Below are 20,505 nucleotides of genomic sequence, written 5' to 3'. Positions count from 1 at the left end.
GTCAAAATCACAATTGGGATTTTTCTTTCAACCTGAAAAATAACGTTTTCTTGATTATGTTTTGAATTCTGAAAAAACAGTTAAATAAAGGTTTGTGTTGAATACTGTTGGGAGAAATAGACTGGCAAAAAAACTGTTTCGATCAGAGCTTCACACAATACACTGAAATACATTTTAAATGGATTAAACACTTAAATATAAACACAAGGTCATAAAAAATCCTGAAAATATATGACTAATTTATTTTGGGATTGGGAAAGAATGCATAAATCTCAAAACAGCAGAAGAAACCACCCAAGAAAAAGATAGCTTTCATCCCCTGCTCACACATGTGCGCACACACATGCATTTACTATTTATCTCAATACTTTAAAAAAAAAATCAGAACCAAAAGAAACTATAGCAGTCCCCCTTATGTGCAAGATAGTTCCAAGACCCCCAGTGGATGCACCCCCCATGTTTTTTCTTATACATACATACATACATACCTATGATAGTTTAATTTATAAATTAGGCATAGTAAGAGATTAACAACATTAATAAAAGAGAACTATAATAACAATATATACTGTAATAAAGGTTATGTGCATGTGGTGGTCTCTCTCCCTCTCAAAATATTGTATTGTAACTATATTCACCCTTCTTGTGATGATGTAAAATGACAAGAGATCTAGTGCTGAGAAGAAGGGAGGGGAATGAGTAGGCATAGAATGAGACTACCACTGACAGACCGTCAGAGGAGGGTCATCTGCTTTCTGAACACAGCTGACTGACAATGGGTACCTCAAACCACAGAAAGCAAAACCAAAGATAGGGGAGGACTCCTTAACTGGGGAAAATTTTTACAAGAAACATTTCAAACAAAGTCTGATATCTCCAAATGCAAAGAGCTTTCACAGATGAATAAGAACCAAGACCCTAGCAGAAAAATGGCCAAAGACTATGAATGATTCATGAGAAAATGGAATTGGCTGATATAAAGTAGTCAAAGCCCCCAACTTCATTAATGATAAAAGTGATTTGAATTAATAACCACTATTCTGATGGAAATACCACAGAGTAGTTGAAAAGTGGACAGGCTAAATTGACACAGAAAAATTCACATAGAAAAATAAGCATGCAAGAATTTCTTGAAAAAGACGACCAACGGGGTGGGTGGGAGAGAAACTACTCCTGGAATAATTAGGTTCTGGGGCAGGAATAGACAGACATTTATAAATTACAAAGCTCAGAAATAGACAATACAAAGGGGGGGATTTAGACACCATCTCACGCAAGTGATGAAAGATGGATTGATAATAAATTTTGTTAGCAACTAGGAAGTTATCTGGAGAAAAAAAATTAAATTGGCTCCTGACTTCAAAATTATCACCAAAATAAAAGCTAAATGGATTAAGCATTTAAGTGGGAAAAATTAAAAATAAAATTGCTAGAAGAAAACAACAGTAATTGTTTTTAGCTGTGCTGTCTGCAGAATCTAGGTCCTGGAAGAACGGTCATAAACATAGCTCCTGTCCCACAGTCTTCTCTTACAATATGATCTTAAAACTCCTCTCATTGGGGCGCCTGGGTGGCTCAGTGGGTTAAAGCCTCTGCCTTCGGCTCAGGTCATGATTCCAGGATCCTGGGATTGAGCCCCACATCAGGCTCTCTACTTTGCAGGGAGCCTGCTTCCTCCTCTCTCTATCTCTCTGCCTGCCTCTCTGCCTACTTGTGATCTCTGTCAAATAAATAAATAAAATCTTTGAAAAAAAAAAACACTCCTCTCATTGATCATTGGACTCTGTGTCCCCTCTCCATGAACTGGGGTGGACCACTGTGACTTGTTTGACCAGAAGAATACAGAGGAAGTGACTTCCTGGGCTAGATTATAAAATGCCATGTACTCCCACCTTGCTCTCTTGGGATGCTCTTGGAACGCATTTGCCATGCTGAAAGGAAGCCCAAGCAGGACCACAAGGAGAGGAACCAAACCACCCAGCTCACAACCCTGGCTGAGCTCTCAGCCAAGAGCAGAATCAACTTGCATGTGAGTAGTAATCCATCTTAACAGTGGACCAGCCAGCCAGCCACAAACTGAGCCACTGAGTGATGCGAAGCAGAGAAAAGAAATTCCTGTTGAGACCCAGCCAAATGACTGTTTTTTGTTTGTTTTTTTTTTTTTCAAACATGGAGTTTTAGGGTGTGTTAGGGTTAGGGATTAGGGTTAGAGGTTAGGGGTTAGGAGCAGGGGAGAGAGAGAGAATCTCACACACGCTACAAACTCAGCATGAGCCCAACATGGGGCTCTAGCTCAAGACCCTGAGATCATGTCCTGAGCCAAAATCAAGTGTCATATGCTTACTAACCAACCAAGCCACTCTGGTACCCCAAGGAGATAAAATGTTTAAATATTAATGGCAATCTGAAACTAAAATCCAAGTAATTGTGATAAAGCATTGAAGGGGGGCTGTATGCTTGTGGGAGAGGAGCAGCAAGGAGAGTGAAGACATGCTAAAGGTATTTTCTTGGTGGAGCAAGGGTGTCAGACATAATACTGCTGTGATGGTTTCGCACTGGGTCAGTTTAGCTAAGGTGGAACTTTGGTCCCCAGAATTCCAGCCAGTCCCCTGCCCCACCTAGTTCCATTTACAGTTGGTGTTCTATAGTGAAGGTTTTGACTGGCCTTTGTTCCTGCTCCCTCTCTAAATCCTTGGAATTTTCTACGTGAGAGGAGTGTCTTTGAGATTCTTAGATATCCTAGATCATTTCAGGATTGGGGCTGGCTGTGCTGGGAAGATCAGCCATGTGATTAGAGTTGAGGCTCTGAGCCACTTGATAGCCATCCAAACTCCTGGGAGAGTTCAATCTCACAGCCAAGGTTCAACCAATCACACCTCCATAATGAAACCCCAGTAAAAACTCTGGACACAAAGCTTGGATAAGTTCCCTGCCTGGGAACACACACTGATGTGCCAGGTGGGTGAGGCATCCTGACTCCTCCGGAAGAGGACACAGAAGCCTTGCATTTGAGACCCTCCCAGACCTCACCCTGTGCGTCTCCTCTTTTGTCTCACTGGATTTGTATCCTTTTGCTGTAATTAAATGTAGTCACAAATAAAGCTCTTAGCTGAGTTCTGTGAGTCATTCTAGTGAATTATCAAACCCGAGGGAGTAGTGGGAACCTCTGAATTTGTAGCCAATTGATCAGAAGTGTGGTTGACCTAGGAACCACTGACCTTGCAGCTGGTGTCTGAAGTGAGGGCAGCAGCTACGGGGTAAGCCCTGGAGCTGCGACGTTTGGCCCAACTCCAGGTAGTTAGTGTTCAGATCACAAGGCAATCTTGACCACAACAGAAATGCCCTTGAGATCTGGACCTCACGAGGGAAGCAGCGGTCATGTTTTTTTACACGGCAGATCAGCGGGGGGTGCCAAACACTGTGGCACCTCATGCATGTTGCTGAGTCCCGGGCTCACCCTGCTGGCGTGGGGCAGCACCCATCCTGTAGCTCCTCCAGGTCCTGCCACATGTCCTCCAATCCTGAGCCAAAGATGCATGTGGTTCTGTAGCCAAGAGTGCCGGTTACACCTGCAGGCATCGTGGCCTTACACCAAGGCCAAGTGATGAGAGACAGATGCAAGCTCTTGGTTTGTTTTCTAGCAGTTTCCGGTTTGTCCCTGCTCCTGTTCTTGTTCAGCTTTTCTTCCCAGCTGTGGATCTGGGGAACTTATCATGACTTCAGGCCCTACACCAGATGTAGGGCAGATTTTTCCACCTGCAATCACAACCGACATAAGGTTAAATCCCCATAATAAGTCCCTTATATGTTCTCACTCTGATTCTACCTTGACTGCTACAACTGTTTCAGTCTGTCTGATAAAAAACTATTGACTTTAGTATGATGGATGAGAATTTAAAGGAATACACTATAGGAACAGAAACAGTATGATGCTAGGGCTTTTGATCCTGACTGCATACCAGACTCTTTTAAAAAAAAATACTGATACCATTGTCCTCCCCTGAGATTCTGGGGTAAAGTTTAGGCATTAAGCTGATTTTTGAAAGGTGATTCCAGTCTGCTTCCAGAGTGATTAAATGCTGCCCTAGAAGCAAGGAGAAAAACAAAACAAAACAAAACAAAGAAAAGGTGATCAACCCTATAAGCCTACATATGCAAGGAAGTAAAGCAGCAATAAATTAAAATATACCTTCCTATAAGAGGTATTCATAAAATCAAGTGACATAAAGGTTTTAAAAATAAATAGACAAAGACAAATCAGGCCAATATTAACAATAACAAAAAAAGTGTGTGAAACAGCAATATAAAACAGAATAGAGACCAAAGTTAGTAGTTGGGTCAAGGTTATTTCCATTGATAACCCACCACAAGACACGCGGAAGGAGCGTCATACATCTTTTTGCGTCCAGCAGAGCTTCGGGATATACACTAACTGCAAGATGTATTTATTACTCAGAGAAAAGGATAAATCAAAATCATCTCTTTCAGAACTAAGAGATCAAGAAGAGAAACACATATAGAATTTAAAACACAATAGAATTTATCTACCATGTTAGCACATTTAACTCCCTGAATTCCACATAACTGATTTGTTGGATTAACTGACGTTCTCTATTCTTTCTGTAATAAAGGTCTTTGTCCTTGAAATACTGCAGGCTAGGTGCTGGTCAAACCCTCCTCTATGTTCACCAGCTCCTGCTCTCACCAGGTTAAGTGGTTCTAAACCTGCTTATGCTAGTTCTCATTAATCCAAGTTTTTAACTTAAATATTATGTAAGCAAGTGAATAAGAATGTGAATGTGAAATATGAATGTGAATTTGAAAAATAATAATTTCTGGAAAACTAGTTGAATGCTCTGCAAATATTCAGTAAAGATAAATCATTCTAAGAACTTGCTGTCAGATTAAATGTAAGCAAGATGACTATAAAAAAAAAAGATATGAATCCTAGAAAACTTGAATCCTTCACAAGTTTCTCTACATTTGCATTTCACTATAAAGAAACCCAAAATGGAAATTATAGGCAACGCAGTCTGGCAGTGATTTATACAAGAAAGGCCAACTAAACTCCAACTGGTGTAGCTAGATGTAAGGAAAAGGACTTGGCCCCACATCAAAAGATCGGCAAATGAATGGATATTTATGTGTATTAAATTAAAATGCATACATTTTCATTTTTTTAAAATGACTCCTCATTCTGATATTTTTGACTTACAAATCTTGCCCGGTAAGAGATAATTTTGTAAAGACGTAATTTTGAAACAGAGAAAATAAATGTTTTTCAAACGTGGATGGAACCATTATAAAAATTGGGAAAAGAAACCTTTAGGCAAACACTTTGCAGGCATCACACAGTGCAGGATGGAACTCACAGGCAGGAGGGCCAGGCGAGGAGGATGGGTGTGGCTCCGGGTTCTCCCGGGCAATCCCAGAGCAGGTGTGCAGGCCATGGGTCAGCACAGGTAGCTGACGGCCAGGAAACCTAGAGAAAGCCTGTGATCATCCGGCCAGTCGTCTGGTTTGTATCTCTCCAAGTTTACATCACCTTGGCCACATTCTCTGTCCACAGGCTATAAAACTAAAAGTCACAGTAGAAGAAAAAACAGTCATTTAGAAATAAAAAAAGATCTAAATAACTCAACTTAGAAAAATCAAACATAAAAATACAGACCATTTAAAGGAAGGATGGTGAGTACATTACATGTCAAAACCCGGGAATCACCGTCAACCTCCAGTCAAGATGGAGTAACAAGGACTGGATTTACCCTACTGCCCGAAACAACCAATACACACAAAGAAAGCACAAAACAAGACAATGGACACCAGGTAGAAAGGACAGTGATCCCGAGAAGCAGGAGACAAATGAGGTGAGCTTTACGATTGCCTCAGCTTGCTGCCTCGAGATTTCTAGGCTGCCGTGTGGTTGAGGCAGGGTAGGCAGAGCCTGACAAACTCATGGGTTGAGGAGCTAAAACTGAGAATCTAGGGAAACCAAGCCAGCTAGAATGTCCAGGACACAGGACTGAAGAAGGTTAAGTTGCCCAGGAGAAAACTCTCAGAGATCTGCAAGTTTCTTCCAGTATCCATGAGAGTAATGAGCAGCATATATGTTTGAAGAAATTATCTAAGGTGGAGAAAAGAATTGCTCCCAAAAATCAGAGGGATACTACTCAGCACTCACATAGGACCAGGAACAGTATCTGTTCCCACTAGTCAGACTGAAAGTCTTGGTAATTCATGAGGCACCTGTTAACAGTATTCAAGACTTTTGCCTCAGTAATGGGGTGAGTTAATCCTAACTAGTTCTCAAATTCTGCCTAACAAATCTTTAATCATGTCCTGGATACAATGGTTTACAAGTAACAAATTTGTGTCCCAGAACAAAGCTCAAGAATACTTACAGAAGTACAAACTATCAAGTATCCAATAAGGTAAAATTCATATGGCCTAGCAATCAATCAAAATGAAAAGGCATGCAAAGAAGCAGGAAAGTACATCCAGTAATGACAGTGAACCAACAGAGACCAACTGAGAACTGAGGAAAATATTAGAATTAGCAGGCAAGAACATTAAAAATTACTGTAACTTTATTCCATTTGTTGAAAATTTAAGTGAAGATAGTCAGGGGGCGGGGGGCGTCTGGGTGGCTCAGTGGGTTGAGCCTCTGTGTTCAGCTCAGGTTCCGATCTCAAGGTCCTGGAATCGAGCCCTACATAGGGCTCTCTGCTCGGCAGGGAGACTGCTTCTCCCTCTCTGCCTGCCTCTCTGCCTACTTGTGATCTCTTTTTCTGTGTCAAATAAATAAAATCTTTAAAAAAAAAAAAAGAAAATTTAAGTAAGGATAGTGAAGATGTAAAAAAATAGTCCAAGTCATATGTTAATTACTCGGGGCAGGGTTGGGGGGTGAGAACCCTCTCACAAGTACAGTGAATCATGTTGTATACTTTAAATAGCTTACAGTTTTGTCAATTGTACCTCACTAGAGCTGAAGAAAAAATGAGGAACAATCAGAAATGATGTCAATCAAACTTGCAGAGAGAAAAACTACAATGTCTAAGATGAAGATTCTATTGGAAGTAATTGCTGACTAGACACTGCAGGGAAAAAAAAAGACAAGGAGGCTTGAAGACCTAGTAATACAACTATCCAAAATGAAACAGAGGAAAAATGATTTAAAAAATAAATAGTGTATCCGTGAGCTATGGGATCACATCAAATGGTCTCATATAACTGTAGTTGGAGTTTCCCAAGAGGAAAGTGAGGACAAAACATTTTTTTTAATAATGGCCAAAATGTTTCCAATTTTGATGAAAACTATAAACCTGCAGATCCATGAAGCTCAATGAACTCCAAGCAAAAAGGACATGAAAAAAAAAAAAAAAACTGTAGTAAGACACATTTTTCATCCAATTGCTCAAAGCCAGCCAGAGAAAAATGACACATTATATACCTGACAGCATATTTCTTACAGGAAAAAATAAAAGCAGGATGACAGTGGAGCCACATTTTTGAAGTAATGAAAGGAAAAAAAAAAAAAAAAAGCCTGTCAAGTTAGAGTTCTGTACCCAACAAAAAGATATTCCAGAAACAAGGGTGAAAAATACGTCTTCAGAGATGAAAGCTAAAAGAATTCATCACCAGCAAGCCCGCACTGTAAGAGATATCCAGAACACTTCAGGTAGAATAGCAGACGGATAAACGGATGCACACAGAGGCACGAAGAGCTCCAGAAATGGTAAGTACTGGAATAATATCTATGATTTTTATTTAAATACCTTTAAAAGAGAATGTTTCAAAAACAAAAACAGGACACCTGCTTGGCTCCGTCAGTTAAGTGTCTGCCTTTAGCTCAGGTCATGATCCCAGGGTCCTGGGATCAAGCCCCTGCTGGGCTCTCCCTCTGCCTGCCTCTCCCCCTGCTCTCTCTGTCAAATAAATACATAAATCTTAAAAAAAAAAAAGAAAAAATGCAGTGAGGAGCTTTTATATATATAAATGTAAACTGTGTAACAGCATAGCCTCTAATAAGTCTGACCAGGTTGTAGGAGGGAAAGTAAAATAGATCAGAACTAAAACTGGACTCTAACTGGAGGAAGAGTTTAACAAAAATTGTAAGAAATACCATGTGCAACCTGTACCCCTGGGGATAAAAATATATTATATGTTTATAAAAAATAAAATTTAAAAAAAAAAAGAAATGCCAAGTGCAACTGTCTATCAATTAATTTGGAAAGATATGGTTGATTTTTTTTTTAGAAAGGTAGAAACTATTCAAATTGATTTCTGAGAAAAGAGGAAACAAATAGTTTTCCCCATGGTTAATAAAGGAAAATGGGGTGGGGGGTAAATCATTTACTTCTAAGACTGTTTTAGGAGTTCAAGTCTTAAATTAACATAATTCCTATATTATTCAATTTTCTCGCCAGGGCATAGAAAAAGATAAGCTTACCAACTCATTCCATAAAACTAGCAGAACTATAATTCCCAAACCAAACTAAGATAACAATTTTTAAAAGAAAACCTGAGTACATATCTAAATCTTAACATTTTTGAAAGATAGAATTCTAGAGTATATTAAAGGCGTAATTATAACAGGACACAATGATGGTTCAGGATTAGGAAACTGATTAAAAAAACACTACTATGCTGAAGCCTCCCTTTTTTATTCAATTATTTGACATACATTCATTTATTCATCAAAAATTTACCAAGTATTACTGTAGTGCCAGGCACTGGATACTGAGAATTCAGTGGTAAGATATGCTGCCTTCATGGAGTTACCTAAAGAGATACAGATAAAAAGAAAATTATAACACAGTATAAGGCTATGACAAGAGAAACACAGGGTACTATTGTAATACATAAACTGGCACATTGGATGCTGTTGGAATAATCCTATTGAGGACTACCCCTTCTTGGATCATGGCAATTGGTGTGAGGATTATGGACCTACATGGCATGACTACAAAGTAGTATAAAAAATGTTGGTTGATTGGATGGAGAAGGGTTGAGTCAGATTCTTTGGAAGTCTTAGTACCTTAATATGTATTATGTACAAAAGGGTCAAATAAGGGTCAAGTAAGTTTGGAAAATACTACGGTAAGCCTAAGGATTTCTTTACTGCAGTACTTGTCAGAAACTTTATGGTGTTGTCACTAAAGAAAGCCACCCAGTTATAGTCCCCAACATTTACCAAAACACTTGATTACAGAACCCTTATTCTACAGAACATTGTAAGAAATGGTTGCTCATGAACATCTGGGGAGAAACTGCTCCCACAAAAACCACTCCTTTCTACTGCAGCTCCCAAACCCACGTGAATCATCTAACATATTCAGTTTGTTGACGCTGTCTTGTTTGATCCTCTTACACAGGATATTTATTAGTTTGATTACCCTCAACTGGCTGAGGTTGAAGTGAAAAAGATTCACTGGAACCTCAAAAGGGGTGCGTCCCGTCATTAAAACATAAAAGGATCATTCTGAAGCAGGATTACCTATGAATCAATATGAAAAGATCTGACCCACAGATAAACTACAATAAACCAGAATTAATCTTTGTGAATCTCTGTAAAAGCTACCGAATATCATAAAGGTAAAATACCTGAGAATAAGCTCATTGGAAACAACTCCTTCTATTAAAATGCTAAAGCAAAGAGAAATTTTTGATCCAAACACCCTCTAGGTTGAGTAAATGGCTCCATTTATCTAAAACTCCATGCATTTTATTTACAAATAGGGAAGACCTGAGAGTATGTGAACTCTCAAGGAGGGTAACAGTTCATAACGCTCTATAATCATGTCACTGAAGATCTGATTGTAAAACATTAAGTTCTATATGTACAAAAGGAGTATTTCAGGATGCTCTAAGAACAGATGTTCTTAACATTAGGCAATCACTGAACTGAAGCATCCTGCTAATGTTGTACACAATGTCTTCAAAGTTAGTGATGTCAAAAAAAATAAGGCACACTCCTTTTTATGTTTTCAATATATTAAAAAGCAACAGAGTACAAATGCTGTGGTTACTACTAAAAAGGATCAAAAATTTTCAAGGAATAACATTTTTATAAACAAGTTCTACAACAAAGGGGAAAACAGCATCTTGGTACACAAAAGTTCTGCTAAACAAGATTTTAAAATTTTTAAGTCAGAAAATGTTTAAGACTAAATTCTTTCAAATGTGCAAACAAAAAAGCAAGCTGTACAATCTCCATAATAAAGCATATCCTTATAACATGTCCTGGGCACTTTGAAAATGTTAAAATTTTTAAAATTTGAATGACAGAGGCAGCTCTTAAAGGCTTCAGGAACTTTTTTCCCCCCAAAAAAGCATACTTTCAGTAAAACATTTTACCATTTTTATCTGACTATGCATTTACATTTGTGTTCTTCCTGAAAAGGGGGATTTATATTAACACTGTATTTTAATGTAAAAAAATACATTTAGAAATATTTAACTTCCTGAGTGACTTCAGTTATACATCAAACTTGATTTAATGAGCAAATTCTAAAATTTTAGAATGAGATAGCACGTATAAATTTACAATTTTATGTTCAATTAGAGTAAAACTCAAAAGATCATGTCACAGAACTTACACTAAAAATTCTCCTACGAAGTCAAATGATTTATCCCCAAACTTTACCAATATGCTTTCTATGTAAAATGAATCACTGAAATTACATTTTCTCATTTAACAAAATACTGCTAGTCAATTCAGACTATCAGAACTTGAATGTTTTCTATTATACAAACCAAAATCTGATTCACTAACAAGAAACTTCTTGCAATACAAAAAGATAACAGATAATTAAAATATTTGCTTTATAATACAACCAACCCATATAATACATCCCTTCCTCATTTATCTAAAATGATTAGGAATTGTGGCACTTTCTTTTGCAAAAAAACCCTTTCCTCTTCATAAAACCCTGAGGTGAAAGGTTACTAAAATGTAATAAAACGGGAACCACAACTCTTATTTCTGTATTAGACTGTAGCTATAGGTTTTAAAAATTTTATAAAGTAACGTGGCAACTTGTAAAGCTGCTCTGTACAGTTTAACAAAACATTTCCAGGTCAATTTAGCCAAAGGGACCTAGAATGACCCTATAACATTGTCCTTTTAGTACTTGTTAATGTCGAGATGAACGCCATTTTCCATCTCGACTACTGTCTCTTCTGTTATCATAGTCATGGCTCCAGCCATCAGGATTCCTATCTTCATAGAAGTAGTCATCTCTGTTTCCTCGGTAATGATGGTCAGACCCATGATCAGTGTAACGTTGTTCACGGCTATGATGTCTATCTGGTATGTAAGGATGAGAATTCTGTCTGACTTTACGCTGTGATGATGGTGTATCTTGGCGCCACTGGGAGCTTGAAGACTGATTAAAACTGTGACTATGTGATGGGGAAAATCCTGATGGATCCAGATGTGGAGAACCAAATTTCCCACCATAGGACATCTGTCTCAGAACATTGTTCATCTAAGAGAAGAGAAAAAGAAAGAAATGTTAACTGCCAAGTATTTCTAGGTATCAAAGCCAATATATATACTTAGCCACAGTGAACCAAACAGATAATGATGGGAAAGCAAAATTACTCTTGCCCAGATGGATCTTAGGTTAAACAGAACTTGAAGTAAAAAAACACATGATGGCTTTGTTCGCTCCAGTGTATACCTGCATGATATCTGTACATAACTACTTCTTGCCCTCAAGAATACAACTTAGAAGAGGCCATACAAATGATTATAATGTAAATCATTGTCTGGTGGACACATAAAGAGCCAAGAGCTCAGGATCATTAGGAAAGGCTTCATGAAGGTGGCATATTATCTAAGTATTAAAGTATGGATGGAATATTTTAATGGGGAAGTATACCAAGGAAGGGAAATTGCACGAAGAAAATAAGGAAACAGAATGAGTTTGTAGAACAGCAAGAATTCTGACTGATTAGAGATCTCATAAGCAGTGAATAATGGACAGTTAGGCTAGAAAGCTTTATTGGCACCATATGATGGCAGTGCCTCATAACTAGGCTAGGGAATTCAGACTTTATCTTGCAAATGATGGAAAATCAAATTATCAGGAAGATAAGCAAAACAGAGTTATTAACATTCATTTAGAAACAGTGTGAGAGATGGGCTAGCAAGAAGAAAATGGAGACAAGTACAAACTGACCAGACCAGTGGTCCCCAAATTCTGCCCGTGGTTAAGTATTAGCCAGCGATGTTTTTTTTTTTAAAAAAGCCTACACCACAATCTGTGGTGTGTACAGAAAAGCTGACTTCCCTTTATACTGGTCCCTCAAGTTAAGTTTACTTGTATTTGTATTTTGCAGACCTGCAAAAGGTTGAGGGGTCACAAGCCAACACTGTGATTTGGGCAAAGAGAAAAGAAGAAATGAACTCAAGAAAAAGAAAAAAATACAGGACGTCGTGACAAAATGAAAAAAAAAAAATGAAAGACTGGAGACAAAGATGGAATCGTAAAACACACCAAAGATTTTAAGCCTAGTCGCACAGTCTCATTATTACAAAAAAAAAAAAATGGAAATCAAGAGGAAACTGGTCAAAGACTCCAATCAATGTATTTAAGTACTGTTTTTAAGCATTAAGGACAATGTATTATAAGAAGCCCTTGAGCACAGGTTCCAAGAATATCAGAGAAGACACGTCCAGTCCTTGAAACACACACATACAACCCTCCATAACGGCTCAAGAAAAATACAGATGTGAAATGCAGTTGTTCTACTTATCTTCAATCTGTTGAATATATTCTTCAGCCCAGTGAAAATCAAAATGGGTGATCAACGTATGGAGATCACGCTAGTCTAACTAAAACTTAGGATATTACCTAAGAATCATTTGAACATTTTTTTTTGTTAAAGATTTTATTTATTTATTTGACAGAGAGAGATCACAGGTAGGCAGAGAGGCAGGCAGAGGCGGGGGGTGGGATGGGGGGACAGGCTCCCCGCCGAGCAGAAAGCCCAATGCATGGCTTGATCCCAGGACCCTGAGACCATGACCCAAGCCGAAGACAGAGGCTTTAACCCACTGAGCCACCCAGGCGCCCCTAAACAATTTTTTAAACATTTATTTTAGAGAGAGAGAGCATGAGCGAGCAAACATGCATGTGTGAGTGCGCACACATGTGCCAGTAAGGACAGGGGCAGGAGAGAATCTCATGCAGACTCCCCACTGAGTGCAGAGCTGAACATGGGGCTCAATCTCATGACCCTGAGATCCTGATCTGAGCTGAAATTAAAAGTCAGATGCTTAACCAAATGAGCCACCCAGGCACCCCTATTTGAACATTCTAAGTTTTGGGGGGTTTTAGAAGTTCAAGTTGAAGATGTCTGAGTTTTATTTCTGCGCAACCTCTAGAAACATTATTTAACTTCAGTTATAAGTCACATTTAGGCCGAAAAAGAATGTCTCAAGAAGTACATTTTAGTTTATTTGTAGTGGAAAGTAAATGAGGCATAAATTTTATTTTTCAGCCGTGAGAGAGATGGAAGTTCGTAGCATGATGTTAATTAGCTGGTAAAAATCTAGACTGCATGTTGAAAGAATGAATGTTTCAGCAAGCATTCAATATATCAAATGTGACTATTTTTGAGAAGCTGAGTTTAAAACCCTCCAGGTCCACAAATTAGTGGTAAAAGCAATCATGAACTTCTGCTTTTGTCTTTTTAAGATGAAAGACTTCTGACAATTTTGAAAACTTCATAAACTAAATTGTATTTGCAAGTGTACACCACAGTCTGTTGCACTAAACAGTTATCAAATGTATTTTCTTTTTGAAATGTGATATTTTATTGAGTAACTTAATCATGATTTTCTGGGTTTTCTACTTTAATTATTTTTATTGTGTTGCTCTTCCTCATTAAATTTTCTGGGTAACACTTCAAAGCATGGTTTCAAATTTTAGCAGGCTACAATTGTAATCTCAATCCAGCTACTTGCTAATTTATGACCTTTCTCACCCTTAATTTTCTTATGTATTACAATAGGCTGTATCTCAGTTACCCTAAAGAATAAATAATGTATGTAACACTTTTGGGTGATACTGCCTGACACATATTACATAATCAATACATTGTAATTATTTTTATTTTTCTAGGGGTTTCATTTGAGTGAGTATGAGTGTGTGTGTATGTGTAAGCTACAAAAGGCTTAGTCTAGACATTTGGGTAACCCCAATTCTAGCACGAGTAGATGCTAATCAAGGTCTAATTTGTTTTAAATTCAAGAATTTGATAATTTACTCCTCATGAAACTAACATTTTAGGTAATATCTTAGAAATTACTCTATTTGTAGAAGACTGCATGGTATTTTTCATGGCTACTAAGAGAATAGTTTGTACCTGTAAGTAAAGAGTACAACACAGATATGTGCTAGTTTTGTGTCTGTGGGTGTGTGCTAGTTTTTTTTAAATAAAAGGAATTACTAGTTTATTAAGAAAAAGAAGAGGAAAGGGAAGGGAAAGAAGGGGCACCTGGGTGGCTCAGTTGGTTAAGCGTCGGCCTTCGGCTCAGGTCATGATCCCCAGGTCCTGGGATCAAGCACCACATCGGGCTCCCAACTCAGCAGGGAGTCTGCGCTTCTCCTTCTCCCTCTGCCCTTCCCCCTGCTTGTGCTCTCTCTCTCTCTCTCAAATGAATAAATGAAATATTTTTTAAAAAAGTAGAGAAGAAAAGAAAAGAAGAGAAAAGAAAAGAAGAAAATCAACCTACCACTGCTTGTCTCTGAAAATTTTCTGGAGAAGAGAAAGATCTCTGAATTATCTGTACTGATGGACTCATGCTATCCACACTCCTTTCATATCTGTGAAGAGTAAAACAACCAACATATAATCATCCATTTAACAAATACTTACTATATACCAATCATGAGCAAGACACAGAGTCAAAGGTAGGAATGAACAAGAAAGACAACATATCTATTTGCTCTCATGGATAAGAGTAAGGATTCAGATAGTAAAACAACTTCACCTTGTAACAGTGATATAATAATTGATATTCTATTTTAGCTCAGCTGGTCAGGGATTGTCTTTCTAAAAAGGAGGCACATTTGAAGTAAAAACGGAGTAACCAGATTACTTGGAAGCAAAACATTGCAGCTGAGGGAAGAATTAGCACGGGGAGAGCAAGCTATAGAGCCTGTGGTCCAAATCCCATTTCTTTAACACTCCTGTGTCTGTTTTATCTATGTAGTGTCACAAGGACCTTTCACCTCCCCCAGCCCCACCCCCCCTCCACGGATGACACGACACACATTTGTCTTCTGTAGACTTTACACCTTCACTAGGCAGCCTATTACAGTGGCTGGGCCTGCAAAGTCTGAAACATTAACTATATGGCCCTTCACAGAAAAAAAACCAAACCCATCAATCCCAGGGCTAGTGCAGAGGCCTAGGTTGAAAACTAAGATGAAAAGGATTTGTTCTACTAGATATGACAGATGAGGGGGAAAAGAAAAATAAAGGATAAAATCTAGATTTGGGCCTTGAGCAATTACATAGACATTTACTGTGATAGGGAGGAAGAACAGGTCTGGGGGAGCAAGGAATGAAGAGTTCTTTAACATAAACTGGATATTAGTTTTAAGAAATTATACCTTATTCCTCAATTCCTAAAAAAGTAGCTTGCTCTACAGAAAGCCACTTTATCAAATGCTTTAAATTTTACAATACTTAGAATCAAATCACTAATTGATTTGTCTCATAGTTTAGATCTTTTCATTTTGGGTTTTCTTAAATCAGGTTAGACCTGTGTATGTTCAAGGAGTAAAAAGTATAAATTTCCTTACAAAAATGATGGGCACTCTAACCTTAAACTAAAAACAACTTATTTACTTGTATATATTTTTCCAAAGAAATTCTCTGGGAGGTAAACTTTTTTCCTCCACCTGAGATATCTTTGAAGAGTCTACAAAAGTGGTTGGATGTTACACTGAAAAGAAATTAAAAAAAAAAAAAAAAGTGGTTGGAAATGCTTCAAGTTCCAAATGTACTGAGAAGCATTTAAACACAATTTCAGTTGGCAAGAAAGGATGCTAAGAGGATACCCTTCTTACACTATTCTTTCTTGCAATTTTACTTGCCAGTTATCTTCTCCTACCAAAGCCACTTCACTCCAGCTCTTGGCACCACCCTAATCCAAACCAACAACCTCACCCTAATAACTTCCTTGCTGTCTTGCTACTAATACCAATACTTTGCTATCAATAGCTTCTCAACTGGTCTATTTTCAGCCTTGTCCCCTCCAATCCATTCTCCCACAGCAAATAACTTGTTAAACTATAAACGTGTTCCTATTACTATCCTACTGAAAACATTTCAGTGTCTTTCTTCTGTTTTTAGGAGAAAATTCCCAAATTGTAACTATGGCCTATAAGAAAGACCCTCTTTCAGTCTAGATGTCCATCAACAGATGAATGGATAAAGACGTGGGATGTGTGTATGTATAAATATATACACACATACATACATACAATGGAATACTATGCAGCCATCAAAAGAAATGAAATCTTGCCTTTTGCAACGATGTGGATGGAACTAGAGGGTATTATGCTGAGCAAAATAGGTCAATCAGAGAAAGACAATTATCATATGATCTCCCTGATACGAAGAATTTGAGAGGCAACATGGGGGGTTTGGGGAGTAAGGAAGGAAAAAATGAAACAAGATGGGATTGGGAGGGAGACAAACATTAAGAGACTCTTAATCTCACAAAACAAACTGAGGGTTGCTGGGGGGAGGGGTTTGGGAGAGGGTGGTTTGGTGATGGACATTGGGGAGGGTATGTGCTATGGTGAGTGCTGTGAAGTGTGTAAACCTGGCAATTCACAGACCCGTACCCCTGGGGCTAATAATACATTATATTAATATATAATGTATAATAATACATACATATACATATATATTAATAATATATATAATATATAATATATAATAATTATAATATATAATATATAATTATATATTAATAATACATTATATTAATATATAATGTATAATAATACATTATATATTAATAAAAAATAAAAAACTTAAAAAAAAAATACCCGGGCACCTGGGTGGCTGAGTGCCTCTGCCTTTGGCTCAGGTCATGATCCCAGGGTCCTGGGATCGAGTCCCGCATCGGGCTCTCTGCTCGGCAGGAAGCCTGCTTCCTCCTCTCTCTCTGCCTGCCTCTCTGCCTACTTGTGATCTCTGTCTGTCAAATAAATAAATAAAATCCAAAAAAAAAAAAAAAAAAGTAAAAGACCCTCATTCTACTTCACCAACATGACCTACTACTCTATTTTTCTTTCATTATGATCTAGATACATTCGCCTCTTTTAGTTCCTCATTCATTTATATCATCTCTCCCTGTCAAACCTTTCTACAACCACATTCTATGCTCTCTTTACAGAACTTATTAAAGGTAGTCACAAAATCCATGGTCTTCCTACAGACTTTACACCTTCACTAGGAAGCCTATCACAGTGGCTGGGGCTCAGTCACAATGCCTGGGTTTCTGTCCCAGCCCACTGCTCATGAGCAATTCAAACTCACGTTAATATCCAATCCTCACTTTCTTCACAGGCCAGGCAGAACTAACAATAATCCCTACCTCCTAAGAGTGCTGAGAGAAACAAGACCATAAATGCAAACGACTTGGTGAAGGACCTGACCCATGACAGATATTGCTTTCTTGAATGAAGCCCATTATAACTGATAAATAGCTCTACTGATAAACCAGGGAAAAAATGTCTCTGGTAAAAGATCGCACTTCCCAAAGCAAATAAAATTATTTAGTATAAATGTGGAACCTTTTCTAAGCCTCAGTAGCTGGAAGAGACTCTGGAGACCATTCAATTCAGCTTTTCCTTACAAATGGGAGGACAAGACCAGAGAAATGAGACTACTTCAAAATTTCACGATCGGAGAGGCAGACCTAGAATCTAACTCTATAAACTCTTAGTCCACTAGTCTGTTTACTGATAGCTATTTTTAAAATGCAAGTAAAAACCAATCAGTGCTGAAAACTAACTTGAATTTTTAAAAGAAAATAAAATAGAAAATAGAGTAAACTGAGAGTAGAGAGAGTAATGTTCCGGGAAATTTTCAGTTACATATTAAATATGTGGCTGTGGGTATACATCTTCACAAATGAAGCTAATTATAGGTACATATGTATCTATTTTAGGGGTACTATATAAGTCTGTTTATAGTCCCCTTAAATAGATACCTAATTATAATCCAAAATATGAATAATATAGCAGAAAAATAAAGAGGTGGGAACTTAAAAAAGGAACAAATCCCTCAGTATGTCTTGAGAGAATACCTAAAAAAAATTTTCCAATAAATGATTTTAATAGGTCCAAAATGTTACCTGCTAGGAGATGTAGATGTAGGGCTTGAATTCCCAACATGATGCTGGGGATATGACAAACTGACATCCTGTGAGGCATGGCTACTTCCTAAAATGAAATAATTTGAGAAATTATCCTTGACAGAAAACTCAAGTTAAATTTTATCCCTCCCCTAAATCATGCCAAATGGTAGGCAGACGCTACAAGACAAAAGCTCGAATTTCAGAGGACTGCTTTATAGTTTCATCAGAGTGAAAATTTTAAGTGTCCAAAACAAAGGGTTCCAAATAAGTACTATCTAATGTACAAACATCCAATCTGGCCATAATATTCTGATGCCCACACTAAATTTTAACTGGATACATGGAAAGTTTCCTCCTCACGTCACCCAGAATCAAAATTTGTAAATGCCAGTCACAAAGCAGTCGGTTAAAGTATGTTAAAAAAACAATCCCCGCCCCTTTCAGAGCACGAACCCAAACCCAAGTCTTTCTAACAACAAAGTTTATGCTCTTTTCAGTAACCCAAACTTAATTTTAAAATGACAACTTTCAAAATCCATACTGTCGACGTTATCAGTACTAAACTGGGATATGTAAAGCTTACTATCCACAAAGCTTAAGGTATTTTCATCCAACAAGAGGCTCTTTAAAACTGAATAATAAAATTAAAAAGGAACAAAGCAGCAAAGAAAACCTCTCCCCAAACAGTAACACTGAACAGTTACCTGATCTAAATTGAATTTTGATGGGCCTCCCGAAAAGTTTGATTCCATTAAGTAGATTCATTGCATAAGGAACAGACACTTCATGTTTGAAATTCACAAATGCAAACTGTTTTGGTTTACCATCCTTATCTTTTGGAATTTTCACTTTTACTACCGGCCCCGCCTACAAACAAACAAACAAACAAAAGTCTTCGGAATTTAAATGAGGCAATTTCAAGAAAATACTCAAATTTTACGACGTTTAAAAACAACAGAAATGTTGGGTATTGGGGAAGGTACTGGCTATGGTGAGTGCTGTGGAGTGTGTAAACCCTGGGGCTAATGACATATGTTAATAAATAGTAAAAAGTTAATTAAAAAAAAAAAACAGAAACATAACCAGGAAAAATCTAAAAAATGGACAAACAGGGATTTCCACCTCAGTTAAAGATTCTGTCATACGACTGAACACCTGATTAATTTATTTGGGGGAAGGAAGCCCACAAGGAACTGGAAACAGTTACTCGGTTTACGTTTCATGATGCTTTATGACTTTTTAACAAGGTGACCAACATCCATCACTTTCCCACTCTGGGTAACGTTTATCAAGAGCTAGAGAAAGTGGCTTCCTTGGACTAAAAATTCACTTTTGTACTGACTAACCAAATATTACCAGTTGTTAGAGACTAGAACTGGAGGGAACCAGATACTCTGAATCTTTAACACATTTCAATGCAGATGTGAATACTGAAACACTACAAGTCTGCTTTTCTACGGAGTTATTTAGTGTACTTTAAATATTTTAATGTTGCAATTAATTTAAAAAAAAAAAACACTTAAGTGGAAAACATACACTGACCAAGCAACTGAAATCTAATTAGCCAGATAAACCGGAGATGAGCAAAGGAATAGGAAAAAGCCCGGCTCCCCGAAGAACCCACACACACCGCGCCCCTTAGGATCCTTGAATCTTTACCTCGGGAATGCTTCACTGAGGAAGCCTCCACCAACCTGGAGCGAACTGACTAGGGTTCTTCCCCTTCAAGCAACACCCAGCGAGAGCCTCGCTTTCCCGGTGGACCTGCAGCCCCAAGCGGCCCACCCGTCTGGCGCCCCGACCCACAGCCCCGCTTTCCCCAGCAAGGCGGGCACGGCCGTCGGGCCGGGCCCTACGGGAGCCGCACAGCGAAAGGAAAGCCCGCTCTCGGCTGCTGACCTGGTGGAAAAGCTCGAAAAGGAGCTCCTCGGTCACTTTAGTTTCAAGGTTGCCGACAAAGAGAGTACGATCCGCTTCCGCTGCCGCCGCCCCCATCTCAGCGTAGCCCCCTCCCTAAAAAGGCCGAAGGGTCGTCACCGTCGCACTCACTGCGCACGCTCGGAAACCCCACGTCCTCTCCCTCCCCGGCGTCACGGACGTAAACGTCAATC

General features: G+C 38.3%; 1 protein-coding gene across 1 annotated transcript; it reads right to left on the bottom strand.

Moving 5' to 3' along the window:
- Positions 1-9,972: 9,972 nt before the first annotated feature.
- Positions 9,973-20,482, bottom strand: LOC116862626 (RNA-binding protein 7). The gene is made up of 5 exons (XM_032849981.1): positions 20,294-20,482; positions 19,099-19,261; positions 18,392-18,479; positions 14,747-14,837; positions 9,973-11,489 (listed from the first exon to the last, which is right to left on the bottom strand). Exons 1-5 carry the CDS (start codon positions 20,387-20,389, stop codon positions 11,136-11,138), a joined length of 792 nt encoding a protein of 263 aa, XP_032705872.1. The 5' UTR covers positions 20,390-20,482; the 3' UTR covers positions 9,973-11,135.
- Positions 20,483-20,505: the final 23 nt, after the last annotated feature.

Source organism: Lontra canadensis, unplaced genomic scaffold (assembly GCF_010015895.1).
Source record: "Lontra canadensis isolate GAN:19392208 unplaced genomic scaffold, GSC_riverotter_1.0 scaffold281, whole genome shotgun sequence".
NCBI lineage: Eukaryota > Metazoa > Chordata > Mammalia > Carnivora > Mustelidae > Lontra > Lontra canadensis.
Note: the sequence above shows the minus strand (reverse complement) of the source record. Positions and strands in the feature narration are given on the sequence as shown.